We start from the raw sequence: 11,117 nt of genomic DNA on the forward strand, positions 1-11,117 counted from the left end.
ACTGCCCATAATCTTAAACTGTTATACATCTCCAAGCAACTATTTTACATATGGGTTATCACCTCAATATATGCTAGACCTTCTAATCAGGTCAGGCTTGATGAATAACTCTCAAGGAGGGAGACTCGTTTCTCCTGCAGGCTGAGATCATAACACTCTGTAGGTGCACAGTGTGCTCAGGGAGGCACAGCTGGCTCTGTAGGTGCACAGTGTGCTCAGGGATGCACAGCTGGCCCTGCAGGTATGTAACATCAGATTGTTGTAACAACACCTTTCATCCACTCTGTCCCCATTGATAATAATATTATGGCACTCCGCTGCTCTGCCATAGTATTAAACACTGCCGCCACTCCCACTGACTTACGTGTATGACTGAGTTACCGGCCCACAGTTGAATTCAATTTCTACCCATCCCGTGGGCGGTGGTGTAAAGGGTTACAGAGGCACATGATAGGCTCAGGAACTGAACCCTCTAGTTCGTTTAGCTAAGCAAATAACAATCTTTTGATAATAGTTACACAATTGTTAATGTTATCTATACATACTCGTACACATATACATATATGTACATATATATATATGTTGTTGAATATGACCGAAAAGGTAAGATTAATAATTGTAAAACAAGTTTTCTCAATATTTCTTATGTTTTTCTTCGCTGTCGATGGTAATTGAAATATCAAATCTCCAAAATTCATTTGTATTTATGGTCTGACGCCTAGAAGCGTTTCGTTAGGGCTTCTTACATTCTCCAAGACATGTTTTCACTACAGACGTGTGCAACACCTGTGTAGGGTCCTAATTGGCTTACCTTCTTAGGTGACCTACCTTGAGGCTACCTTGAGGTGCTTCCGGGGCTTAGTGTCCCCGCGGCCCGGTCGTCGACCAGGCCTCCTGGTTGCTGGACTGATCAACCAGGCTGTTAGACGCGGCTGCTCGCAGCCTGACGTATGAGTCACAGCCTGGTTGATCAGGTATCCTTTGGAGGTGCTTATCCAGTTCTCTCTTGAACACTGTGAGGGGTTTGGTTTGACGCGCATGGTTCAAGTCTCTATTTACCCTACTCACAGCGCTGACTTGGAGTGGCACAGCACTGACTTGGAGTGACACAGCACTGACTTGGAGTGGCACAGCTGACTTGGAGTGACACAGCGCTGACTTGGAGTGGCACAGCGCTGACTTGGAGTGGCACAGCGCTGACTTGGAGTGGCACAGCGCTGACTTGGAGTGGCACAGCGCTGACTTGGAGTGGCACAGCGCTGACTTGAAGTGGCACAGCGCTGACTTGGAGTGGCACAGCGCTGACTTGGAGTGGCACAGCGCACAGCAACATCACTGTGCTCCATGTCAGGACGTCTAGCGTCGTGTGTTCACAGTGAATAAAGTTTATCTTCCGTAATACCTCACTAAACTCTAGCTTATTTGGAAGCTTTTAATTCAAAGTGTCAACGGCGGGCGTCGGTCATCTTGGAGGGCTACAGGAGGGAACAACGGCGGCGTCGGCCATCTTGGAGGGCTACAGGAGGGAACAACGGCAGGCGTCGGCCATCTTGGAGGGCTACAGGAGGGAACAACGGCAGGCGTCGGCCATCTTGGAGGGCAACAGGAGGGAACAACGGCAGGCGTCGGCCATCTTGGAGGGCTACAGGAGGGGCAACGGCGGGCGTCGGACATCTTGGAGGGCTACAGGAGGGAACAACGGCGGCGTCGGCCATCTTGGAGGGCTACAGGAGGGAACAACGGCAGGCGTCGGCCATCTTGGAGGGCAACAGGAGGGAACAACGGCAGGCGTCGGCCATCTTGGAGGGCTACAGGAGGGGCAACGGCGGGCGTCGGACATCTTGGAGGGCTACAGGAGGGAACAACGGCAGGCGTCGGCCATCTTGGAGGGCTACAGGAGGGAACAACGGCGGGCGTCGGCCATCTTGGAGGGCTACAGGAGGGAACAACGGCGGGCGTCGGCCATCTTGGAGGGCTACAGGAGGGAACAACGGCAGGCGTCGGCCATCTTGGAGGGCTACAGGAGGGAACAACGGCAGGCGTCGGCCATCTTGGAGGGCTACAGGAGGGAACAACGGCAGGCGTCGGCCATCTTGGAGGGCTACAGGAGGGAACAACGGCAGGCGTCGGCCATCTTGGAGGGCTACAGGAGGGAACAACGGCGGACGTCGGACATCTTGGAGGGCTACAGGAGGGAACAACGGCAGGCGTCGGCCATCTTGGAGGGCTACAGGAGGGAACAACGGCGGACGTCGGACATCTTGGAGGGCTACAGGAGGGAACAACGGCAGGCGTCGGCCATCTTGGAGGACTACAGGAGGGAACAACGGCGGGCGTCGGCCATCTTGGAGGGCTACAGGAGGGAACAACGGCAGGCGTCGGCCATCTTGGAGGGCTACAGGAGGGAACAACGGCAGGCGTCGGCCATCTTGGAGGGCTACAGGAGGGAACAACGGCGGGCGTCGGCCATCTTGGAGGGCTACAGGAGGGAACAACGGCAGGCGTCGGCTATCTTGGAGGGCTACAGGAGGGAACAACGGCAGGCGTCGGCCATCTTGGAGGGCTACAGGAGGGAACAACGGCGGGCGTCGGCCATCTTGGAGGGCTACAGGAGGGAACAACGGCAGGCGTCGGCCATCTTGGAGGGCTACATGAGGGAACAACGGCAGGCGTCGGCCATCTTGGAGGGCTACAGGAGGGAACAACGGCGGGCGTCGGCCATCTTGGAGGGCTACAGGAGGGAACAACGGCAGGCGTCGGCTATCTTGGAGGGCTACAGGAGGGAACAACGGCAGGCGTCGGCCATCTTGGAGGGCTACAGCAGGGAACAACGGCAGGCGTCGGCCATCTTGGAGGGCTACAGCAGGGAACAACGGCGGGCGTCGGCCATCTTGGAGGGCTACAGCAGGGAACAACGGCGGGCGTCGGCCATCTTGGAGGGCTACAGGAGGGAACAACGGCAGGCGTCGGCCATCTTGGAGGGCTACAGGAGGGAACAACGGCAGGCGTCGGCCATCTTGGAGGACTACAGGAGGGAACAACGGCGGGCGTCGGCCATCTTGGAGGGCTACAGGAGGGAACAACGGCGGGTGTCGGCCATCTTGGAAGACAACAGGAGGGAACAACGGCAGGCGTCGGCCATCTTGGAAGGCAACAGGAGGGAAAATTCCGTCCCAGGCAATAGTGAGAAGATCAGGTCAGGTCATTCTCTACCATCAACTAAGGATCAGAGACGTTGCCATGATGTTACAACCCACGTAACTCTGTATAGTTGATATGTGTCATCTGTATAGTTGATATGTGTCATCTGTATAGTTAATATGTGTCATCTGTATAGTTAATATGTGTCATCTGTATAGTTAATATGTGTCATCTGTATAGTTAATATGTGTCATCTGTATAGTTGTGATACAGAAAAGTGTTAGTGAATGTTGTGAGTAAAGTAGCAGCGTCGCCACGGGTGATCTAAATGTGAAATGCCTTAATGAAACTTAGGAGGAAGAAGCAAGACTGTGGCTGCTGTTGTGTTGCTCACGTGAACCATGAAGGCCACGTGTTTGATCTACCACATGAAGGCCACGTGTTTGATCTACCACATGAAGGCCACGTGTTTGATCTACCACATGAAGGCCACGTGTTTGATCTACCACATGAAGGCCACGTGTTTGATCTACCACATGAAGGCCACGTGTTTGATCTACCACATGAAGGGCACGTGTTTGATCTACCACATGAAGGCCACGTGTTTGATCTACCACATGAAGGGCACGTGTTTGATCTACCACATGAAGGGCACGTGTTTGATCTACCACATGAAGGGCACGTGTTTGATCTACCACATGAAGGGCACGTGTTTGATATACCACATGAAGGCCACGTGTTTGATCTACCACATGAAGGACACATGTTTGATCTACCACATGAAGGACACATGTTTGATCTACCACATGAAGGACACATGTTTGATCTACCACACATACAGTCCCTGTAGAGAGCCAGAACAACCTCTATGAGATGGTCCTGCCACACTCCAGCGTGTACAAGTCATACCACAACACTGATCTTTGACAAGACCAATCATTTGGATTTTCTATGAGCTTTAGTCATTTATTATGAGCGTGAGACCGGCATGTTGTGGGTATAACTCTGTTGTATTGTGCTACTGTCAATCTTCCTGCCGACTTCCTCATTATCAGCCATAGTTACTCACCTTGCTACCCACTGATCAGCCACAGTTACTCACCTTGCTACCCACTGATCAGCCACAGTTACTCACCTTGCTACCCACTGATCAGCCACAGTTACTCACCTTGCTACCCACTGATCAGCCACAGTTAATCACCTTGCTACCCACTGATCAGCCACAGTTACCTTGCAACATGCTGATCAGCCACAGTTACTCACCTTGCTACCCACTGATCAGCCACAGTTACTCACCTTGCTACACACTGATCAGCCACAGTTACTCACCTTGCTACACACCTTCAACAGATGTCGACTTGAAACAGAGAGAGTGGACATTTAATATGTGACTATCTGAGTGGTATTCTAGCTGTGATGGTTAATATGTACCCTAAATATTAGATACATATCGATATATCTCCATGTTTTATTGAATGTGAGCCTGATATATGTATATGACATTATATTGACTGCCAAGTTCCAGGCGTTTGGAAAGCCTGAGTTTCCCTAACAAGCAGCAGTGTCAGGAGACCTTGTTAGTGACGGGTTGTCTAAAGAAGTGTTAAGAAGAGATTGTCTATAAGTGAACAATGTGATTGTTCAGGTGTCCCAGTGTCTTTCTAATGCTATATTAGCTATGACGACACCAATCTAGAATACCGTCAGTACCCTGTGTATTAACAACCCATCCTCTGGTCCCAAGGTACTTCTAAACCATCCTCTTTATAATACAAATGCCATATATATATATATATATATATATATATATATATATATATATATATATATATATATGCGAACAAGCCTGAATGGTCCCCAGGACATATGCAACTGAAAACTCACACCCCAGAAGTGACTCGAACCCATACTCCCAGAAGCAACGCATCTGGTATGTACAAGACGCCTTAATCCACTTGACCATCACGACCGGACAAAATGAGGTGATAGCCGAGGCTATTTGAACCAACCCACCGCCGGCACTCGGATAGTTATCTTGGGCATAGCATTTTACCAAATCACCTCATTCTTTGGGGCAACACGTGAGGAACACAAATGCGAACAAGCCTGAATGGTCCCCAGGACATATGCAACTGAAAACTCACACCCCAGAAGTGACTCGAACCCATACTCCCAGAAGCAACGCATCTGGTATGTACAAGACGCCTTAATCCACTTGACCATCACGACCGGACAAAATGAGGTGATAGCCGAGGCTATTTGAACCACCCCACCGCCGGCACTCGGATAGTTATCTTGGGCATAGCATTTTACCAAATCCAAATTTTACCAAATGGGGTGTGAGTTTTCAGTTGCATATGTCCTGGGGACCATTCAGGCTTGTTCGCATTTGTGTTCCTCACGTGTTGCCCCAAAGAATGAGGTGATTTGGTAAAATGCTATGCCCAAGATAACTATCCGAGTGCCGGCGGTGGGGTGGTTCAAATAGCCTCGGCTATCACCTCATTTTGTCCGGTCGTGATGGTCAAGTGGATTAAGGCGTCTTGTACATACCAGATGCGTTGCTTCTGGGAGTATGGGTTCGAGTCACTTCTGGGGTGTGAGTTTTCAGTTGCATATGTCCTGGGGACCATTCAGGCTTGTTCGCATTTGTGTTCCTCACGTGTTGCCCCAAAGAATGAGGTGATTTGGTAAAATGCTATGCCCAAGATAACTATCCGAGTGCCGGCGGTGGGGTGGTTCAAATAGCCTCGGCTATCACCTCATTTTGTCCGGTCGTGATGGTCAAGTGGATTAAGGCGTCTTGTACATACCAGATGCGTTGCTTCTGGGAGTATGGGTTCGAGTCACTTCTGGGGTGTGAGTTTTCAGTTATATATATATATATATATATGTATATATATATATATATATATATATATATATATATATATATATATATGTATATATATATATATATATATATGTATATATATATATATATATATATATATATATATATATACATATATATATATATATATATATATATATATATATATATATATATATATATATATATATATATATATATATATATATATATTTACAGTCTGCATGTAGTACGTGACGTTCTTATATTCTCCTCACCTCCTCGATCATTGTTACCACTTAAATGCTTATTTAAATACTTCTCACACTGTCAAGGACAAACGCCAATTGTATTGTAGGTCTTACAATGGCTATAATTGTGGTGGTGTGGGGAGGGCCATTGTTGTATGTGGGAAGTTATTGTTGAGTGGGGAGGATTGTGTTGGTGTGGGGAGGATTGTATTCACCTAGTTGTGTTTGCGGGGGTTGAGCTTTGCTCTTTCGGCCCGCCTCTCAACTGTTAATCAACTATTTACTAACTACTTATTTTTTTTTCTCTCCCCACACCACACACACACACACACACTCCAGGAAGTTGCCCGTGACAGTTGACTAACTCCCAGGTAACTATTTCCTGCTAGGTAACAGAGGCATTCAGGGTGAAAAAAACTTTGCCCATTTGTTTCTGCCAGGTGCGGGAATCGAACCCGCGCCACAGAATTACGAGGCCTGCGCGCTATTCACCAGGCTACCAGACCCCTCTATTAGTTGGTGTGTTGGGAGGATTGTGTTGGAGTTGGAGAGGCTTGTACTCACCTAATTGTGCTTGCGGGGGTTGAGCTTTGGCTCTTTGGTCCCGCCTCTCAACTGTCAATCAACTGGTGTACAGATTCCTGAGCCTATTGGGCTCTATCATATCTACACTTGAAACTGTGTATGGAGTCAGCCTCCACCACATCACTGCCTAATGTATTCCATCTGTTAACTACTCTGACACTGAAAAAATTCTTTCAAACGTCCCTGTGGCTCATCTGGGTACTAAGTTTCCACCTGTGTCCCCTTGTTCGTGTCCCACCCGTGCTAAAGAGTTTGTCTTTGTCCACCCTGTTAATTCCCCTGGGAATTTTGTAGGTGGTTATCATGTCTCCCCTTACTCTTCTGTTTTCCAGGGATGTGCGGTTCAGCTCCTTTAGCCTTTCCTCGTAGCTCATTCCTCTCAGTTCCGGGACGAGCCTGGTGGCATACCGCTGAATCTTCTCTATGTTTTGTGGTATGGACTCCAGGCTGGAGCTGCATACTCCAGGATTGGTCTTACATAAGTGGTATACAGGGTTCTGAAAGATTCCTTACACAAGTTTCTAAAGGCAGTTCTTATGTTGGCCAGTCTAGCATATGCCGCTGATGATATTCTTTTGATGTGGGCCTCTGGGGACAGGTTCGGTGTGATATCAATCCTCAGATCTTTCTCTCTATTTGACTCTTCCAGGATTTCACCTCCCAGATGGTACCTTGTGTTCAGCCTCCTGCTCCCTTCGCCTAATTTCAATATCTTACACTTTCCTGAGTTAAACTTTAGCAGCCATTTTCTAGACCATTCCTCCAGTTTGTCCAGGTCATCCTGTAGTCTCTGTCTATCTTCATCCGTCTTGATTCTTCTCATAATTTTTGCATCATCAGCAAACATTGAGAGGAATGAGTCTATACCCTCTGGAAGATCGTTTACATATATTAGAAACAGGATGGGTCCAAGTACTGAGCCCTGTGGGACTCCGCTGGTGACATCTCGCCACTCTGATGTCTCCCCCCTCACAGTTATTCGCTGTTTCCTGTTGCTTAAGTACTCCCTTATCCACTGGAGCACCTTCCCTTTTACTCCTGCCTGTTGCTTCTACTTTTTTAACAGCTTTTTATGGGGTACTGTGTCAAAGGTTTTCTAGCAGTCCAGGAAAATGCAGTCGGTCCACCCTTTTCTTTCTTGCCTAATTTTTGTTGCCTGGTCATAGAATTCTATTAAACCTGTGAGGCACGATTTACCATCTCTGAACCCATGTTGGTGGTGTGCTACAAAGTTATTTCCCTCCAGGTGCTCTACGAGCCTTTTCCTCACGATCTTCTCCATCACCTTGCATGGTACACAAGTTAGGGAAACTGGCCTGTAGTTCAGTGCCTCTTGCCTGTCACCCTTCTTGTATATTGGGACCACATTACCTGTCTTCCAACTTTCTGGTAAGTCTCCTGTTTCCAGTGACCTGTTATACATCATAGAAAGTGGCACACTTAGTGCTTCTGCACCTTCCTTTAGTATCCATGGTGAGATTCTCTCAGGCCCAACAGCCTTTGTCACATCCAGCTCCAGCAGACACCTTTTGACCTCATCACTGGTGAGGTCAAATTCCACCAAGGTTGCTTGGTTTGCCGCCTCCTCATTTAGTGCAGGGGCTTCTCCTTGTTCTATTGTGAAGACTTCCTGGAATCTCTTGTTGAGTTCTTCACACACCTCCTTGTCATTCTCTGTGTATCTGTTCTCCCCCTTTTCACAGCTTCATCACTTGTTCCTTCACTGCTGTTTTCCTCCTGGTGTGGCTGTGGAACAGCTTTGGTTGGGTCTTGGCTTTACTCGCGATGTCATTTTCACACTGTCTCTCTGCTTCCCTCCTCACTCTGAGGTACTCATTTCTGGCCCTCTGGTATCTCTCCCTGCTCTCTGGTATTCTGTTATTTCTGTAGTTTCTCCAAGTTCTTTTACTCAGTTCCTTCGCTACCTTGCATTCGTGGTAGAACCATGGGTTTTTCTGTTGTTTTTCGTTTTTCTCCTTTTGGAGTGGGATAAACCTGTGTGCAGCTTCCTGGCACTTCTGGGTGACAAAATCCATCATGACCTGCACATTCTTGTCTCTAAATTCTGTTTCCCATGGTATTCCCCTGAGGAAGTTCCTCATCTCGTCATATTTTCCTCTTCGGTAATTCAGTCTTTTTCCCTCCGATCCCATCCTTGGATAGGTTATCCCTACCTCCACCAAGTACTCAAAGGTCAGTACACTGTGGTCACTCATTCCTATGGGGGCTTCAACTTTGACTTCCTTTATTTCTGACTCATTCAGGGTGAATATCAAGTCGAGTCTAGCTGGTTCATCATTGCCTCTCACTCTTGTGGGTTCCTTGACATGCTGGCTCAGAAAATTCCTTGTTGCCATTTCCAAGAGTTTAGCTCTCCACGTATCTGCACCTCCATGTGGGTCCCCATTCTCCCAGTCTATCTTTCCATGGTTGAAATCACCCATGATTAAGAGTCTTGAGCCATTCCTGCAGGCAACTGAAGCTGCTCTCTCTATTATATTAATGGCTGCCATGTTGTTCCTATCAAACTCCTGTCTGGGTCTTCTGTTATTTAGGGGAAGGTTGTAAATGACTGCCACAATTATCTTAGGTCCACCCATTGTTATAGTTCCTGTTATGTAATCTCTGAATCCGTCACAGCCGGGAATTTCCATCTCATCAAAACTCTCGTCCTTCCTTATCAGCAGAGCCACTCCTCCACCTCCTCTCCCCTCCCTCTCTTTCCTTACTATATAGTAGTCCTTTGGAAACACAGCATCTGTTATGACTCCTGACAATTTTGTTTCCGTTAGTCCTATTACATCAGGGGTTTTCTTCTTGCACCCTTTCTGCCAGTTCACTTGCTTTATTGGTAATCCCATCAATGTTTGAGTACATTACCTTGAAGCTCACTTTCTTATTGTGTTGGTGTGGGGAGGATTGTGGTGGTGTGGGGAGGATTGTGGTGGTGTGGGGAGGATTGTGGTGGTGTGGGGAGGATTGTGGTGGTGTGGGGAGGATTGTGGTGGTGTGGGGACGATTGTGGTGGTGTGGGTGTTGTGGTGGTGTGGGAAACACACAACTGTTCTCTCCTCACACAGTAAGTAACTGCCAAAAGAATAAACAACCCCTGGCTCACAAGTGGCATGCTCACAACCTCTGGCTCACAAGTGGCATGCTCACAACCTCTGGCTCACAAGTGGAATACTCACAACCCCTGGCTCACAAGTGGAATACTCACAACCTCTGGCTCACAAGTGGCATACTCACTACCTCTGGCTCACAAGTGGAATACTCACAACCCCAGCTCACAAGTGGCATACTTAGAGCAGTTAACAAGAAACACGAACATAATAACGAAGGACCGGCCTTCTTACAAGTTAAATAATTAAGAGATGTTAATTAATGCTTACAACTGTAATAAGAAGAATTAAACTTTCCTTTTTATGAGAGTAGATTCAATGAAGCAAAATGAAACATGGAAGCCATGACAGCTAGGCCATCTCTAGCATCCTAGGGTCTGAACAACAGCCACATAACAAGCAGATAACACTCGCCAATGATGGTTGCGCACTTACAATAAACTTAGAAAGGGCAACTGAATTCATTAGTTTCTTTTCATCATTTGGTGGTAACTTTGCCAGAAACATCCCAGAGCCCCAGACACATGTTGCTACATATCTCACAGGCAACTCTCCTAACTCTCTACTCCTGTTACCAGTCAACCCGGCAGGATATTATATCCATAATTCAATCACTTAAAACTAGAGCTGCGAACATTAATGAATTACAATGTATGGTATACAAGAGTGCCGCTCGTGCCCTGGCACTACCCATAGTTCTGCTATGCAACAAATCTCTAGAGTGTCATACTTTCCCTGATAACGAAGGAAATTACTAAGCGAAGAAACCTGACATCAACAATTACTTATTTCCCAGTTCATAACGAAGGCGAGAAACCTGACATCAACAATTACTTATTTCCCAGTTCATAACGAAGGCGAGAAACCTGACATCAACAATTACAGACCAATATAAAATCTACTGATATAAAAAATATTTGAAAAAGATACTTACAAACACCTCTATTCCTACCTTGTAAATTTCAACTTATTAAGTCCCCGTCAGTTTACCTTGGTTACCTTGAGGTGCTTCCGGGGCTTAGCGTCCCCGCGGCCCGGTCGTCGACCAGGCCTCCTGGTTGCTGGACTGATCAACCAGGCTGTAGGACGCGGCTGCTCGCAGCCTGACGTATGTTTGGCCTACGTTCCCACAAAGAATGCTAAAGATGTCATTATTACTCTGCTTAA

At 47.4% G+C, this 11,117-nt stretch overlaps 1 protein-coding gene across 1 annotated transcript; it reads left to right on the forward strand.

Annotated features, from left to right (window-relative positions):
• The first annotated feature begins 1,344 nt into the window (after nt 1-1,344).
• LOC123764591 (trichohyalin-like) lies at nt 1,345-3,275 on the forward strand. The gene is made up of 2 exons (XM_045752582.1): nt 1,345-1,375; nt 1,444-3,275. Exons 1-2 carry the CDS (start codon nt 1,345-1,347, stop codon nt 3,273-3,275), a joined length of 1,863 nt encoding a protein of 620 aa, XP_045608538.1.
• The last annotated feature ends 7,842 nt before the right edge of the window (nt 3,276-11,117 follow it).

The sequence above is a fragment of the Procambarus clarkii genome, chromosome 79 (genome assembly GCF_040958095.1).
Source record: "Procambarus clarkii isolate CNS0578487 chromosome 79, FALCON_Pclarkii_2.0, whole genome shotgun sequence".
NCBI classification, from domain to species: Eukaryota; Metazoa; Arthropoda; class Malacostraca; order Decapoda; family Cambaridae; genus Procambarus; species Procambarus clarkii.

Excerpts from the sequence above, each read along its gene's own strand:
- LOC123764591 (XM_045752582.1), top strand. The coding sequence starts at position 1,345 with ATGTCAGGACGTCTAGCGTCGTGTGTTCACA. Across the intron at positions 1,376-1,443 it reads TCTAGCGTCGTGTGTTCACA|TGTCAACGGCGGGCGTCGGT; the intron begins GTGAATAAAGTT and ends TTTAATTCAAAG.